This window comes from Wyeomyia smithii, chromosome 2 (genome assembly GCF_029784165.1).
Source record: "Wyeomyia smithii strain HCP4-BCI-WySm-NY-G18 chromosome 2, ASM2978416v1, whole genome shotgun sequence".
Lineage (NCBI taxonomy): Eukaryota > Metazoa > Arthropoda > Insecta > Diptera > Culicidae > Wyeomyia > Wyeomyia smithii.
Genome location: NC_073695.1, coordinates 97546711 through 97563447, shown reverse-complemented (window position 1 = coordinate 97563447; position 16737 = coordinate 97546711). Strand labels below are relative to the sequence as shown.

Sequence of the window (16737 nt, the reverse complement as noted above, 5' to 3'; positions counted from 1 at the left end):
AAACAGTGCCGAACGGGATTCAGGCACGCTGACACTGGCGGGTCGTTCTGTCGCAGCGAAAACTCTTGAGGGCCCCGTTGAGAGTTCGAGTGTTCGCGTCGAATGTGAAGCGGTTTATTGTGTGCTGTTGAACGTTTTCCGGGGATTTTGGCAATAACGAAAGTGGATTTATGAGCAGATAAATTCTATCGTCGTTTTAATAGCAACCGGGGTTTGCGGGAGGCTATTTTTTGATGAAAATTTCGACCGGGTGGACATGATAGAAAGAAAGAATTGTGATTTGTTTTTTCAAACTAACAGATTAAATGATATAATCTTTTAAAATCTTTAATATTGCATATTCTAGGTTACATAACTTGGCATCGGTTGATTTCAGTCTTGCATCATCATCGAACAGTTCAATTGTATTTTTTCAGCTTACTATAGCTGTATCCGCCGTAATAACCGCCTCCGAATCCACCCTCACCGCCGCCGATTCCTCCCTGCATTCCTCCATGTCCGATATTCTTCACCTTGGCTTCAAAACCGTTTTTACTATCGGCATAATACTCAACGATGCGTTTAGTTCCATCGGCCTCATCCAGTGTGTATTCTCCCTTGACGACATCTCCATCTCGTACCTCCCATTGGCTCTTGTGGTCTCCGGTTTTGTAATCCTTCACTCCATACTCGTACTTGTATTTCGGGTACGAGTAGTATTCCTCTCCACCCTGAGAGAAGAGTAATGAGGAACAAATATTTGCACGGTCGATCCCAAAGTACGGGTTCAAATTTAACTCACCTCGCTGCCGCCTCCGAAGCCGCCACCAATTCCGCCGCCCATTCCACCGCCGAAACCACCGCCCATTCCTCCACCCATGCCGCCGCCAAAACCACCACCCATACCACCGCCAAACTCGCCGCCCATTCCGCCACCCATTCCACCGCCGATGCCGCCTTCGCCGCCACCGTACCACTTGTATGGGATATGCTTGACCTCATTGATAAAACCGTAGTGCTCGTAGGCCAAAGTAACGCCCAATAGGGCAAAAGCCACCACGGAAAATTTGATCATGATTGCACTATCTACCGACTCGAGCACACACTGAGTTCTAGTTAGAATCGAAACCGATTGACTTGTGTGGTTTGTGCCGTGGATGACTTCGTATTTATGGTAAAAATCCTATCAATTTTCTCTTCTGCATATCAAGGTCTTTAGAACGGAACTGACATGTAGCAAAAGGGTGTTTCCAGCCGAAGGAAAATTTTACCACCCTTGTCAAGGTTGCCCACGCAATCCTTCGGCTTTGGTTCAACAGCCGACATATTTTTTTGCATTAATTTGATACAATAGACGCTTCGCGCCCAACGTTATGCATCGCTAGTATCGACCCACCTGGTGAGCCGTGGGATTGGTTCATTTAGACAGCACCTAATCGCGATTTAGTTGTGAGGTTGATGGAGCATTAAAACTTTCAATAATTTATGCAAAAACGAACTGCTATTTATGAAATGTTCACCCTTTGTAGAAAAACCGCAAGTTACAATAATGTCGAATGTATCACAATTGTAAAAGAGCACCCCTTTTCTTAGAGAAAAATAATAAATCCCAATTACTAAGAATTTGGCGCTACAGTGGAGTTTAAATAAACCAATTTAGGCGGTTCGAAACGATAAATTTCATAGCCAAACATAAATATCAATGTTTACAGTGTTGACATCGAAGAACTGTGCTGACAGTGGCATGAACAACTGATGAAAATAAATTCAATAGCAATTTATGTGCATTTATTTCGTGGTACCTCAGTACTAGGTAGTATTATTTGGGTGTTGGGTAGAGCGGAGTAGAAGAAAAATATAGCAAACAAGCATAAAAATTTGTTTTTATTTTGCTTTTCTGTTGAAATGAAAATGTTTTGAGTAGTGGTGGACTCAGTAAGAGAATGAGATGTTGTATGTTTTCTCAAAATATGCGAACTATGCTTTTGATAACGTTTACATTCTAACGAGCGTTTCCGTGCCAAATGATCTTGAAATCGCAAAAATTTAATCGACCATTTTTCATTTGAATGAAACTTTGCACGCGTAGGGGAACTGCTCCATTATCAATCTCAGCCCATATATTCATCTCATACAACATGAAAACACAACTGAAAACAGAAATAAACGCATATTTTTTAACTAAATCGATCTGCTAATCCATGGAATGGATTCTTCTTAGTTCACTTTAGATTTCTCATAAAGTAGAATCCTAAAAACTCACTTAAAAGCTCTAAATTTGATATAATAGTCAGACATCTGCACTCGAAAACTCGAAACAAAATCCGCGCATTGTTCTGTACGGCTACAACGGGACTCGTTCAGCAGCCAACCAAAGTTTGTCTCATCACTAGCGGACCATTTTTTATTTTAATCACAAAACAAAATCACTCACTACACTAAGAATACTTTAATCTTAGAAACGTTCACCTCAAATTTGCATAAACCAGCTTGAATTAGTAGAAATATATGAGATGAATTGTGAATTGTGGTCCCCGTGGCTCTGTGGTTAGCGATGTCGGTCGGCTAGCTCTCCCACACGGTTGTGATGTCGGGTTCGATTCCCGATCAGGTCGAGGATCTTTTCGAGCTGGAAAATTTTCTCGACGTAGCACTGGGGCACGGTGTATCGTTGTACTTATCCTACACATGCAAAATGTGCCAAAAACAATATCGATAACGAATTCTCTCAACTAATAATCGAAATCGCATTAGCCCCACAGGCTAGCGTGCGATATTGTTGTTATAAGAGATGAATTTCTACGATTCCTAAATTTCAATTGTATGTATTTTTATCTGTTTTCAATGCCTTGAAGAAAATCAAAAGTTGCTAAATCGGTTACGTACAAATCATACTGAAAATGTTGAATTATTCCGACATAATTGAAATAAATGGACAGCACTGCCGTGGTTACCTAGGTTACCATACTTGCACGTAAACAACTACAGCGGATATCTAGGTAACCTACTACGACAGGCTGCGGCTACGTTCATTCATGATAACGTGATTCATTCATGATTAACAGTGCACTGCAGTGTGATGAATATGGGGGCGTCGTGAGAAGAATAATTGAGCAGTGATTTAAGCTTTGAGATGGATGTGGAAGCGTTGTGCAAAATGGTTTGTTTTACAAAATTCAGGATAAATCTAGCTAAGTTTACTAAATATACAAAACTGAACGATTCTATAAGAGCACGTTAGCGTATTTTGTTTATTTGTTCAATGGTTTCATTAAAATTTGTTGTTTAATCCGTGCATTCTTCGTGAATGTCGGCTTAATGAGATGAATAATGGAGCAGTTCCCCTATTTGACTTAGTAAACTGAGTATTTTTCGCGGTGACAAAAATTTTTCAGTCTCAAGACTTATTTCCTAAAAGTGCGAATGCATTTTGACATACGGGACTGACATGCTATGCGCGGCAGTAAAAGAGCTCTTTATAAAAAATTATACATAGAAAAAAAAACAAATTATTTGGACCAAAAAAATTATTTTTTTTACAAAAAAAAAAGAGCTGTTTTTCTTATATTGCTTGTAAAAAAGCTGGAAGTTAAAACGAAACTTTTGATAAAATGACCGGGATGGAGACATGAAAAACGATTTTTTTATTTATAGAAAAAATCAACTTCAACATTTTTCAAAGTATTTTTTTTTGTTCACAAAATTTATTTGACATGGCACAATACAAAATAATCTTTTACGGAGCCAATTAAATCTAGTGTCTTACTTTATAGAAGTATCTTATAAACTGAGAGCACCTTTTTTATCCTCGCTGTTGACTACGAGTTAAAGTAAAATCTAAAACGAAAACAATGAGCAACATAAGTGGTATTTTTCTGCTGAACCAAGACACGCACCTGGAAATAGCGTTCCTCGGGCCTCTAGTTGCTGGCATCGTGCGAGGTTTAGTTACTGGTTCTGAACTGGGGATCCTAACGTGTTCTTACCGTTAAGTCGGATGGATGGATTTCAGGAAAACGTTTATGATGGACAAGCTCAAATTATATTTATTCCAATGATTTCAAACAATTAAAATAGTCATTTTAAATTGAAAAGCTCATAATAATTGGCCTCGTGAATGCATCTATTTTCAAGTTATTTTGAATTTAAGTTGAATTTCTTTTAAACTAAACATCAAATAATACAATAAATCAAAAAAGGGTTGAATTTTTCCCTCAAATTAATATTTTTATGAAAATAAAGCTCTTGGCGACTAACTTACCTTCGTTTTTTGAGATATTTCAATATTAGATTTGAAAAATTTCAGTTTTTTTATTGAAAATACGCTTTTTGTAAGTTATTTTTGGCTCTTCAGTAACAAGTATGAATTTATTGAAATATACAATCAATATAATACTACTTACTCTTTGACATCAAAGAGATTGGATGATTGATTTAGAGAGATATTTCCATTTTTGACGTGGGACTCCGTCTTTGTTTTCTATACTGATATGCATTTTGTAAAATTGGAAATGGAACTGGCATTAGGTGCGTCAAATTTCAAACGATAATAACAGCATAACCACATGATGGATAACAATAACCAATATCTTGTTGGATAGATAAAATGTTTAACAATTTTGTAATACGCTAGTTATCATTATTTTTACATTGCAAAGCGGTAAAAATCGATAACAAGTGTGAAGGACAAATTTACGCGAACAATGAACCAATCACATGCGAGCATTCCTAGCACAGACGACATGAATAGACACCAACCATTCCCTGTGAAATTCTCTGTATCAATATCTAAAAAAAAAAATTGACAGAGTCTCCCCGTCCCAATAGGCCAGTCTCTGTTTGCTTTCATGAACCTAGACTAATTTGATATCTCGAAGGTAAAGGGTTTTCGAAAAGCTTGAAACAACCCTTTTCCTAGAACAATTTCCAAACCTGCTGTTAGAGCGTAATAAAAAACTGATGTCTTGAATGAAAAGATGCTGGTAAAAGCAACAGCACCGTAGAGTATATAGAGGAGCAGAGCGCCTATAGTTTCTCGTCGTCTATCATTGCAGCGGGCACGACTTCTATTCGCGTGCAATCAAAACTGCAATGCTGCTACTGATGGTGATTGAAAGTTTATCTCATGAATATGGTTACCGTAAAAACCATAGATTACTCAACAAGAATTGAACATTTTTGCAACGGTTATAATTTATAAAATATTTTGTTGAATTTTATTTTCGATATTCACTAAATAATCGTGACCGACATAATATCGAAAGAGTAAGATCCTAAAAATACCAAATAATAGAAGAGTAAGAGCCGGCGAGTACTTGTGAATTTTCTGTCCATTTAGTAAGATCTATTCAGAATCTCTTTTCTACATTTCAACATTGTTAGATGATTTTTTTTTAACTTTACAAATAATATAATATGTTTATATTAGCTGTCTTCGTAATATAGTGAATGTAATTGTTGGCAAATGGAACAAACTTGTGAAGCAAAACTTTAACTTCGTTGTAATTGTTAAATGTTGTTTGCACACAAAATATACATTACAGGCATAATATCACCAAGTGTGAATAAAGTTCTTTCGAGCGTTATTAAACATATTTATGAAAAAATGAAGGGGAGGCTGAGAATAAAAATACGTAAATCACTGAACAAACGATTAATTCTATCTGTTATCTGTAATTACAGTAATTACAGTGTTCAGTCCCACGTCACCATTTCATACAACCCTAGGCCTGTATAGCTTGTAGTATTTTTTGAATTATTCAACCCATGGAAAAACATATTCCTTGTGAATGTGAACATAAACATAATTTCTGAATTAATAATCTAATCGCTTTGATGACAAAGAATAAGTTGTGTTATATCAATCGTGCATTTCAACAAATCTGTGTTCGTTCCTGAAAAACCACAAAAACTCACAAAAAGCGTTTTTGTATAAAAAACTGAAATTTTTTAAACCTAACATTGAAATTTCTATTCCAAGTAGTAAATGTGAAGTTGACGATTGAAAAATTTACTATCTGGGGAAAAAGTTAATTAGAAATTATTGAAAAATATAGTCCAACAGGTGAGACTCGAACCTACAACTTCTAATCTCCGGTCAGATGCGATTAAACCACCGCAGGACGTATAACTCTATTTCGTATAGCTTGCACACTTTTCGCACGTCGTGCATGTAGTTAATATTGAAATAACTCAAAAACGTGTGCGTGTTGAAAGTTAGTTATCAAGAGCTTTATGATTTGTAGTTACTATTAAAATCATATTGCATCGTAGGAATTTGATTATTACTAGAGCTCAAACTAGGAAAAAATTGAAGATTATAGCTTCTTAACTATAGTAACTTTTTCAGCGACTTGAATGAGTTTTCCCTGTGAATGAAATTCACAGCATTGGTTTAAAAGCTATAATTTTTTAAGGGCAACTATTTTAAGCTTTTGCGCAACATTTTTTTCGCGTTTGTCGATCAGTGTTTTGCTCAAAAATGTTTTAATGTTTCTAATGTTACTGATAGTTTTTTATTTAATTTTTCAAAGTTTTAGTTGCAATAAACAAATAAAATGGAGCTTAATTGAAGAATTAAGCTCCATTTTATTTATTCTAAATATGAAGATATTTTTTCACTAGTAACAAGAGAGGGAGGCCGGATTCGTACTCGTCTTTTGAGTGGTCCATGACAAGACGCCCAGTACGGTTGGTAATACATTTTTCATTTTATTTTTAATTTTATCAGAAATTTTTTTTTATGTGTAAACTTACTCTTATATAAGTAACTAGCTGACCCGGCAAACTTTGTCCCGCCTATTTTAGTGTTTAATTTAATAATTTTAAACATTTCAAACTCATTGATTCCTTGCGATTGGTTTACATCGTTTGAAATGATTGGTTTTATCGAAATGACAACATCCTCGACTCTTGTACATGACCTCTATTCCGGATATATATTGAGTGCATTTCAGTTATTTTCGTTGCTTTCCAGAAACTGAAAGTGGTCATCTTCTAATTCAAAATGGTGTCCAGGGTCAATGCTTGGCTTCTTTACATCATTTCGATTACGGACATATCCATATGTAGTAGTATTCGGTTATTTACGGCTGTTTCCCAGAAGTTGCCATTTTTCAATTCAAACTGGTGTCTGAGGTCAATTTTTAGCTCCTTGCATCATTCTGGATCCGGTGATACTCATATTGGGTAGTATTTGGTCACTTTTGGTTATTTTTCAGGAACCGTAAGTCGCCATCTTGGGTTTGAAAATGGCATTTGGAGACAATTTCTGGCCAATTTCTAGCTCCTGTGTATCATTCTGGTTCCGAAGATACTCATATTGTATGGAAATCGGCCATTTTTGGCCGATTTTTAGAAACCGGAAGTTGCCATCTTAGATCTTCGGAACCAGAATGATACACAGCAGCTAGAAATTGGCCAGAAATTGTCTCCAAATGCCATTTTCATAATGGTGTCTGAGGTCAATTTTCAGCTTCATTCTCGTTCCAGAGATACTCATATTGGGTAGTATTTGCTCACTTTAGGTTGTTTTCCGGACACCGGAAGTCGCCATCTTACAATTCAAAATGTTGTCTGAGGTCGATTTGTGGCTTCAGTGCATCATAGCAATTCCGGAAATACCCATATTGGGTGGTATTTGGTAATTTGCCGCTGTTTGTCAGAAACCGGTAGTCGCCATCTTGAATTTCGAAATGGCATTTGGAGACAATTTCTGACCTCTAAGCATCAATCTGGTTGAAGAAACACTCATATTGGTCATTTGCCGCTGTTTTTCGGAAACCGGAAGTTGCCATCTTGGATTTCAAAATGGCGTTTGGAAACAATTTCTGGCCTCCGTGCGTCAATCTGGTTAAAGAAATGCTCATATAGAGTGGTACTTGATCATTTTCGGCTGTTTTCCAGACACCGGAAGTTGCCATCTTACAATTCAATATGTTGTCTGAGGTTGGTAGGTCGATTTGTGGCTTCAGTGCATCATAACCATTCCAGAAATTCGCATATTGAGTGGTATTTGGTCATTTTCGGCTGTTTTCCAGACACCGGAAGTCGCCATCTTACAATTCGAAATGTTGTCTGAGGTCGATTTGTGGCTTCAGTGCATCATAACAATTACGGAAATACCCATGTTGGGTGGTATTTGGCCATTTGCCGCTGTTTTTCAGAAACGGGGAGTCGCCATCTTGGATTTCGAAATGGTATTTGGAGATATGCCAGAAGAAGGAAGGGTGTCGAAACATTATGGACATGTTTGTTACACCTAAAAACATTCACCTGCCAAATTTGGTTATATTTGCTTGATTGGTTCTCGAGCTGTGCGAAATTTGAGTTTCATTCGTATGGGGCCCCTCCCTTATAGAAGAGGGAGGGGTATCGAACCATTATGGATATATTTGTTACCCCTAAAAACATTCACCTACCAAATTTGGTTCGATTTACTTGGTTAGTTCTCGAGATGTGCAGAAATTAGTGTTTCATTTGTATGGGACCCCTCCCTTCCAGAAGAGGGAAGGGTGTCGAATCAACATGGACATATTTGTTACTCCTAAAAACATCCACCTGCCAAATTTGGTTCGATTTACATTTTTGATTTGGCTGGAACTTTGCCTAGACGTTGCTATAGGCAAAAAATGCCATTTTTTGGCTTAATTTTTGGAAACGCCACTCATTTTTGAGAAGCTATTGAAAAATGCTATTCTGGGAAGGTATTGATGATTAAAAATATTTTTAGGGCCAAGACCTACCTTATAATTTTTTACCTGATAATTTTGTCTTTCCGGAAAAAAGCTTGCGTTATCTAAGAAAGCTGACTGGTTCAATTGAATAAGTCGTTTCCATTGATGAATATTTGCAAAATAGAACCAAAAATGGTCAAAATGTAAATATTTGCTACTGATTTTAATGATTACGATGACAATACTAATACCACATCAACATAAACGACAAGATAGTGCAAATATTGAAAAAAAAATTATAGTTTCAAGAAAGCAAATATATTGGTCTGAAAAAGTGCTCCGCCGAGCCAAAGGTCTGGAAACTCCTGTGCTTAGCTAGTTCGACGGGAAATAAGCGAAAATTGAAAAAAAAAAAGCTAAACCTTTGAAATCGACCAGAACATTTAATCTGTTACATCATAGCTTAAGTGTCCGAAATTTGAAGCAGTACTGCAGTTAAAATTAGAAAAGCAAGTTCTCAGTTTAGTTGAAAACTTTGCAATTTTTCAAAGATTTCTGCTACAAAAACTGGTACGGTCTTCTGTAGAATAACGGTTGAGTCGAAAAGTTCCAAATACACAGTCCAAATCTCTAGTCATAGTTGCATCAGGATTGAAAATGTTCGTTTCAAATTTTAGCATTTTCAGGACGAATTCGCTTGGAATGGTTTACATTTTTGCGAGTGTAAGTATTTAAAAGAAGTTAAAAGGTAGTGTTCAGACACTAAATCTTCGACTACAATTGATTGTAATGATTTGTTTTAGAATTGATAAAACAAGATAGTTGAGGGTTAGTGAAATGAAGTAATATTTATACTCAATACATTACAAAATTATTCAATGTTTTATCTATCGAATGAAATATAGATTAATATATATAAATCCGTTGGTTCTTTTTTGATTTCGCAGAACATATCTCAGCATTGAAAACAAAGAAATTGTTATTTTTTACGGATGTTTTTCGTGAAAATCGGCATCTCAGATTTTTGATTTTATATCCTTTGTTAATCTTAACAACTTAATCTTAACTTTTTTCTCTTGTTTTTGTTGTTCTACTGAGCAGTGAGAGGGAATAGTGCTTTGATATCTTGGTTCCAAAAAAACTGTTATGTCAATCAATGGTACAGTTCGGTATCCAATTAAAACAACAACAAACCAATAACGTAAACAACAAACCAATAACGTACTTCGGGTTGTTTACAGCACATAACCGACTAAATAGGTAATAATTAATCCTAACCTATATGAAAAACAAAGCTGCTGATTAACAACGCAACGGCTAACGGGGCGCACGAACTATATCAACACTCTTCTACTCCACCCCCCTGAGCTGCAGTGCCTCGATCGACAACCACTAGTAAAAATTGCATAAAGCCTGCGTGTAAATCGATGCAAAACAAAGCCTCCCCGGGTGGATTGAAGCGTACAATCAAATCGGGTAAGAATCGGCAGAATTTGAGGCTTGTAAGGTTTACGCAGCCCCCAGCGGTCTTCACTGTACCATAAAAATACATGCGTAGGAATTCTTTCTCGGCGAAGCACAAAAATCTGCGGTCAATCGAAGTGTATTTTCAAACACCGGCCGCGCTAAGGGCAACTGAAAATGCGTCGCACAATACGCGCCTGCCTTGTACATAGTAAAGTAAGTAACTATTGGTAAGCCGGCAGCAGCGTTATCAAAGCGAACGTCCATTCAAGCGCATAGCTGCGGCGGCCACTAGGTACCTGTCGAACATTGAACAATTGTACAATCGGTTTGGGGTGGTGAAATTTTGAACATTTCCCGCGTTTGATTACAGATTACATTATATCACTTTCACACTATAAAACGGTGCGGCCGCCCGTCCAAACCCATCAGTTGTGCCAGGTTCATCAATCTAGTAGGTTTTTCAATCAAGCTCGAGCAGTTTGATCCAGTTCTAGTGTACAATGGCCAAATATTTTATCTTGCTGCTCGTTCTGGTGAGCCTGGCCGCAGTCCAAGGTACCCGAGGAGGCGGTATACGAGGCGGGAGGCTCGGCCACAAAAACCTTCTAGCCGCTGGTAGTTTGATCGGTCTCGGATACGGGCTAGGATCGGGAGGCTTCGGAGGATACGCTCCTCCTCCTGTGGGTCTGTATGCGACACCGTTGATCCATGGTGCTCCGTATGGACTAAGTCCGTATGGTTACGGTCACGGATACGGTTACGGTCACGGTTACGGATATGGTCGCAAGCCCGTAAGTTACCATTCTAAGATCAAGTTTAAGCAGTGAACTAATCGAAAGTTATTATCGTTAAATTGCAGCGTGGATTCCACCTCGGGTACGAAGTTGGCTATCAGGGCAAACTTGGATACGTCAAGCTAAAGCGCGACAACCTGAGGCACGTTCAAGTTGCTGTTGGTCTCGGCCAAGAGCAGACGCCATACGTAGGTTAGGACAAGTGTGAACTTTAGTCACAGCACCAGTAACAATACCAGGCACTATTCACACGACCGAAATTAGCAAGATAAAAAAAAGAGCGTTCTCAACTGACTGACTGTTACGAGCAGGTGGTTGGCAGAATTAGTTAGTATAAAAAGCTTTAACCAAGCTGCCAAGTTCAAGGTCGGCTGTTTCGTCTGCACTGTAGCCGCGTGGTTGTTTTAAACCCCGTTGCGAAATCAGCCAGCGAATCGGCCCGCCCCAAAACGCTAGGTGAAACGAAAACTACAACCAGGATACCGATTGTACTGTGAAAGTTATGAAAGGAAAAAGCAGGAAAACATTAATGTCAGAAAAAGAAGTGTACAAGTGTAAGTAGTGTGAATGCACCTAATACCGATAGTTACTAGACGACCGTGCAGCGTAGGGAGTACAAGTGTTGCATAACAGAATTCAGTATGCATCAGTAAACTTGCAGCCCGTTGGGCGATCGAGTTTCCTAGATATTTAAGGCCGTATAGAAACCGTGTTTGCATGACTGTATAGGACAAACGTGATTGTGTGATTTTGATTTTAAATCATTATTTGTTACCTGTGGTTTACTAGGAATTTTTTTTTTGTTGTTTTAGAGGAGTTGGCTTTACTGAAGAAAAATTTGTACACAATGAGTGACAATATCAATACAACTAAATAACTCCCGTACCTAACTATTGTTTGATTATTTGGACTGTAATAACCCTATGTACCTGGGTGGTGAAAAGAACCTGATAACTGGCCGTTTCTATGACTTTGTTATGATTTTTCAGTGATTATTCCATCTAGATTCTTAAGGTTTTCGTTCTTTAGTTAGTCATACCTTCTTCATGTTACATCTGTGGTGTTATGGTGTAAGTTTGAATTTTTTTTGTTTATCCAAAGTTGATTTTCTAGCTTTGGATAAAAATTGTTTCATAAGAGTTTCTTAGCTTTGGGTATTGTTTTTTTTGAAGTAGAATACTTTTCTCAGGAAGTTCGGCTACATAGGGATGTGAAATGAAAATCAAAAACCGAAAAAAGTGAAAAATATGTCCAATTTCAAATGCTAATAAATCGGTTGGTATTCGATGGATTTCCTTCGTTCTTGCAGCAATAGCTTGGAAAATCTTCTAAGATTCTTTCCAAATGCAGATAATTGTAATTTTATTTTTCAAACTATTGTACTATTGAAAATAGTCAAGCCTTGTCAAAACGAAAACTTCGGCCTCTGATTGGTCGTTATATGATTGCTTCCCAAGCACGGTCGACAGAATCATAGACCTTGCCATTTGAAATGTGCTATTTGGCCTATATAAGAGCCTGTTTCACCCGAAGCCGCTCATTATAATTCTAGACTGCAACAACAGCAGTCCTCCCTTAGCAGCAGCAGTAGCAATGCAGCGGATAACGGCCACAGCTGTGGTATGGCAACGGATAGCGGAGCGCGTCTCAGCATCGATAGCAGGAACAGGTGATGTAGGGCAGTGGATACCAATGGCAACGGAAGCGTCCACTACTGTGGCAACGGGGATAGCGCAGCGGTTGGCGTTGGTCTCAGCATCAATATAAGCAGTGCCAGCTGATGCAGTGTGGCATTTTAGTGAAATGCTGTCTCTGAGCGATAGCAAGCACACTAGCAAATGCATCCAATGAAAGAACGTTCTGGAAGGCTTTTCAGTGTTTATTTTCCCCCAAGGAATACTTTATTCGCACTGCCAGTGATAACGCAAAGATGTGTTCGGCATCTTATCAGACATTGAGTTAAACAACAAATTGTCCTTTTCAGGATGAAATAAAAACCTAATTGAAGAGTTAATATTTTTTCTTAAATCAATTTACACTTTCAAGAAATTTGGAACAGATATATATTTGGCTTCATCTCCGTGTCTCAGAACGTACTGAATTATCTTTTCCTTCAGTCATGAACACAACATCCGAAAAGCTTTCATTATCAGCATAAAAATTAATTTTTCGCATTATCAAAATACAAAAATTATCAAGTCCAAATCATGACAAGCAACTATATTATTGAGAATGGTCAATCCTTGTTGAAGCGCGAAATTCGACTGATCTGATTAGTCGTTAATATGATTGCTTCCCAAGCACGGTCGACAGAATCATAGAACTTGCCATTTTGAATTTGCTATTTATCTGTATAAAAGTAAGGATGGGAATTATCAACTGAAATGGCTGTCGATAGTTATCGATGATTTCCTACTACTATCGGTAGGTTTTTCATCCCTATATAAGAGCCTGTTTCAGTCGAAGCCGCTCATAATAGTTCTAGACAGCGACAACAGCAGTCTTCCCTTAGCAGCAGCAGTAGCAGTGCAGTGGATACCAGGCGGATAGCGGCCACAGCTGTGGCATAGCAATGGATAGTGCACTAGTTGCAGCGGATCTCAGCATCGATAGCAGCTGGGCCAGCTGATGCAGGGACAGCGGATACCAATACCAGCGTATAGCGGCTAAAACATTGGCATGGCAACGGATAGCGTAGCAGTTGCAGCGGGTTTAGCATCGATAGCAGCTGATACAGTGAGGCACTTTAGTGAAATGCTGTCTCTGTGCGAAAGCAGGCACTAGTAAATGCATTCAATTAAAAATGTTGATTTATTTTGACTACACATAAGCCGTCTAGTTTTGAGTGTTAAATCAGCTTTTCACTGTTTATTTTATCATAAGGAATACTTTATTCGCACTGTCAGTGATAACGCTAAGATGTGATCGGTATCTTATCCGATATTGAATTGAACAACAAATTAAAAAATGACTGACACGCAAGCAACCGGCTTTTCTTTCTTGTAAAAGTATTCTACTTCATCCTTGCGGTCGTGGCTTTGCACACAACCCTCCTGTGATTATTATATTGTAAATTCCAATAGCAAAAACCTCATTTACTTTGAGAATTAACACTTCAATATCAGTTATTGAAATTCGCTTTTCACATATTTTCACGATTTTAGTTTCGAATTTAAGTCTGTTCCTTAGCTTAATTTATGAGCTGCGTAATATTCCCTATAGATTTTAGGGCTTAATTCGAATTTCCTTTAGGTAAAATTTAATAAATTTAAAATCATTCGTTAAACCATTCGTAGAGCTTCGTGGTTTCAAATTAAAAGTTGCTGAACATATTTTTAACGAGGAACATCCACTAACTTCGGATAACATACACCTCCTCCGCCCCGTAAATAATTTATGTAAATTAGACGTAGCTGAAAGTTTAGAAATTTATAAACAACACTCATGCACGCTTCTCAATAAAGACGCAGGTAATCACCCCTCATGGCTATTCAATCTGCTTCCCAAAAACTCCAGACATGGTACGGTAAACAATCGACCGCATAATTCCCTACCTTACTCCAATTAAGAGTGCTAAATTTTCATTTTACCTACTACAAATAAAAAACAGGATTTACGCTTTGCTCTTTACCAGTCCACATAAGCACTGAGGAAGACTGTACGTCACTGTCGAAATATATATTTGCGGACTGAATTTCAATATTTATTTCCAAAAAATTAGTAGAGTATAACGGAAACCGATAACTATTTCTTTGAAAAAAGTCCCTCTTATCATAAAACTGTTCCGAGTAACGTATAATAGTTCTCTTCAGGGAATTGTTATTATGGCGCCGTCTTGGCTGGAGGAACGAGGTTTCGATAAGACTTCTTCCTCTTGACATAACAAGTCTCTCTTAGAAATTACCTGGTCAGAGAGGAACATTAGGTGTAGCCTCAGTTTAGGGAATTGTAACTTGGTGATAATGGTAGGATAGAAAGAGGCTCGGTATAGTAAAGCAAGTAAGCTTGAAACGAAAGGGTGAACTCTCACACACAAGCACGGATATAAATGAAAAGCGTATCATTCACTTCAATAGTGATACTGCCAACAATATGAAGTGCAGAGTACAAAAAACACCTGGGCAATTCATAATAGATCAAATGTCCCTGGTCGCAGTGATGAGTCCACACAGAGGAAAAAAAATCCATTTACCATTGCTCGTCAAACGCTTACATGATTGGAATATTAGCAGAAACAAGTCACAATGAGTGCTTTAAGCTTTAAATCAAATTTGAATAGCTTGAAAGGTGAGTGGAAGAAATAAAACCTAGCCTTTTGAGTAAAATTGGTTACAAAACTTCTTGGTGCAAATGTTTTTTATTTGCGTTGCTTTTCATATTTTCAACTCTTTCTCCTTGTTTTTTTTTATTGTTGACTATTTTGCTATATTCGGTTAATTCTAATCCTTTTTGCAATTCCCCTTTATCCAATCCATACCAAACTTCTTCCGTTTTTGTTTTTTTTTCTTCCTAATCTATTTCGTTTCTTTTCGTTTTTTTTCCAAAGGTAAACGTGTTGAGCGTGTCTTAGGCATAGTTAAGCGTGGGTCAAAGAAACCCGTGGCCGAAATTGCCATAATTGAACCTGTCAATTTTTCGTTGGTCAAAACATCGTTAAACTTTTTTTCTCTTGTTTGATTTATTGACCATTTATTTACTATTGTTTATTTTTGTTAATTATTTTCATTTATTGATACATACTTCAAATGAAGTATCCTAATTCCACTCTTTACATTTTTCAGGATATTTCCCTTCTCTACATTTTTCAAGATTTATTCTTCCAACCCTTAATTGAATTATCTTTTTTTCTCTCTTCTCTTATTGTTTAAGTTGCACATTTTTGTTTTCCAGCTTTTCTCTTGATTTCACGTTTCAATTTCTCTTTCTCTTTCGATTTTTTTCTTATTACTAGGGTAACCGCTCCAATTTTTATCTCATTTTTTTACTTCAACGTCGAATTTCCTCAAATTTTCAAGGCAAATGTTTCTACCTCTTAAATTATTCGAGTAATCAAATGTTTTACTTTAAAATTGTTATAAAGTTCGACTCCTGTCAAATTTTATAATAATAACCTATACCTATAAAAATGCAGTCCGGTCTGTCTGTCTGTCTGTCTGATCCATATAGGCTCGGAAACTACCGAACCGATCGACGTGAAAATTTGTATGTAGGGGTTTTAGGGGCCGAGAAAGGTTCCTATGATGGTTTGAGACCCTTCCCTCTTCTGGAAGGGAGGGGTCCCATATGAACGAAGTACGAATTTCTGCACATCTCAAAAACTAACCAAGCAAATGGAACCAAATTTGGTATGTGAATGTTTTAAGGAGTACCAAAGATGTCCATACTGGTTCGACACCCCTCCCTCTTCTGGAGGTGAGGGGTTCCATACAAATGAAACACAAATTTCTGCACATGTCGAGAAATAACCAAGTAAATAGAACCAAATTTGGTAAGTGGATGTTTTTAGGGGTAAAAAATACATCAAAAAAATAATAAATAATCAAAAAAATATATGACACCCCTCTCTCTTTTACAAGGGAGGGGTCCCAAACAAATGAAACACGAGTTTCGCACAGCTCGAGAACCCAACAACCAAATACAACCAAATTTGGTATGTGAATGTTTTTAGAGGTAAAAAATATGTCCATAATGGTTCGACTCCCCTTCCTCTTCTGTGAGGGAGTGGTTTCAAACAAATGAAACACAATTTTCTGCTTATCTCGAGAACTAACCAACTAAATGGAGCCAAATTTAGTTTTTTTGGTGTAACAAATATATCATGG

The 16737-nt window shown here is 37.4% G+C and overlaps 3 protein-coding genes across 5 annotated transcripts in view; 1 reads left to right on the top strand and 2 right to left on the bottom strand.

Annotated features, from left to right (window-relative positions):
* Positions 1-16737, bottom strand: part of LOC129723962 (protein alan shepard) — a 425406-nt gene that overhangs the window by 353474 nt on the left and 55195 nt on the right. The gene's annotated exons all lie outside the window — the stretch shown is intronic.
* Positions 283-1116, bottom strand: LOC129723963 (uncharacterized). The gene is made up of 2 exons (XM_055678479.1): positions 782-1116; positions 283-710 (listed from the first exon to the last, which is right to left on the bottom strand). Exons 1-2 carry the CDS (start codon positions 1052-1054, stop codon positions 399-401), a joined length of 585 nt encoding a protein of 194 aa, XP_055534454.1. The 5' UTR covers positions 1055-1116; the 3' UTR covers positions 283-398.
* Positions 10545-11781, top strand: LOC129723965 (prisilkin-39-like). The gene is made up of 2 exons (XM_055678481.1): positions 10545-10912; positions 10981-11781. The coding sequence occupies exons 1-2, from the start codon at positions 10622-10624 to the stop codon at positions 11110-11112; spliced, it is 423 nt and encodes a 140-aa protein (XP_055534456.1). The 5' UTR covers positions 10545-10621; the 3' UTR covers positions 11113-11781.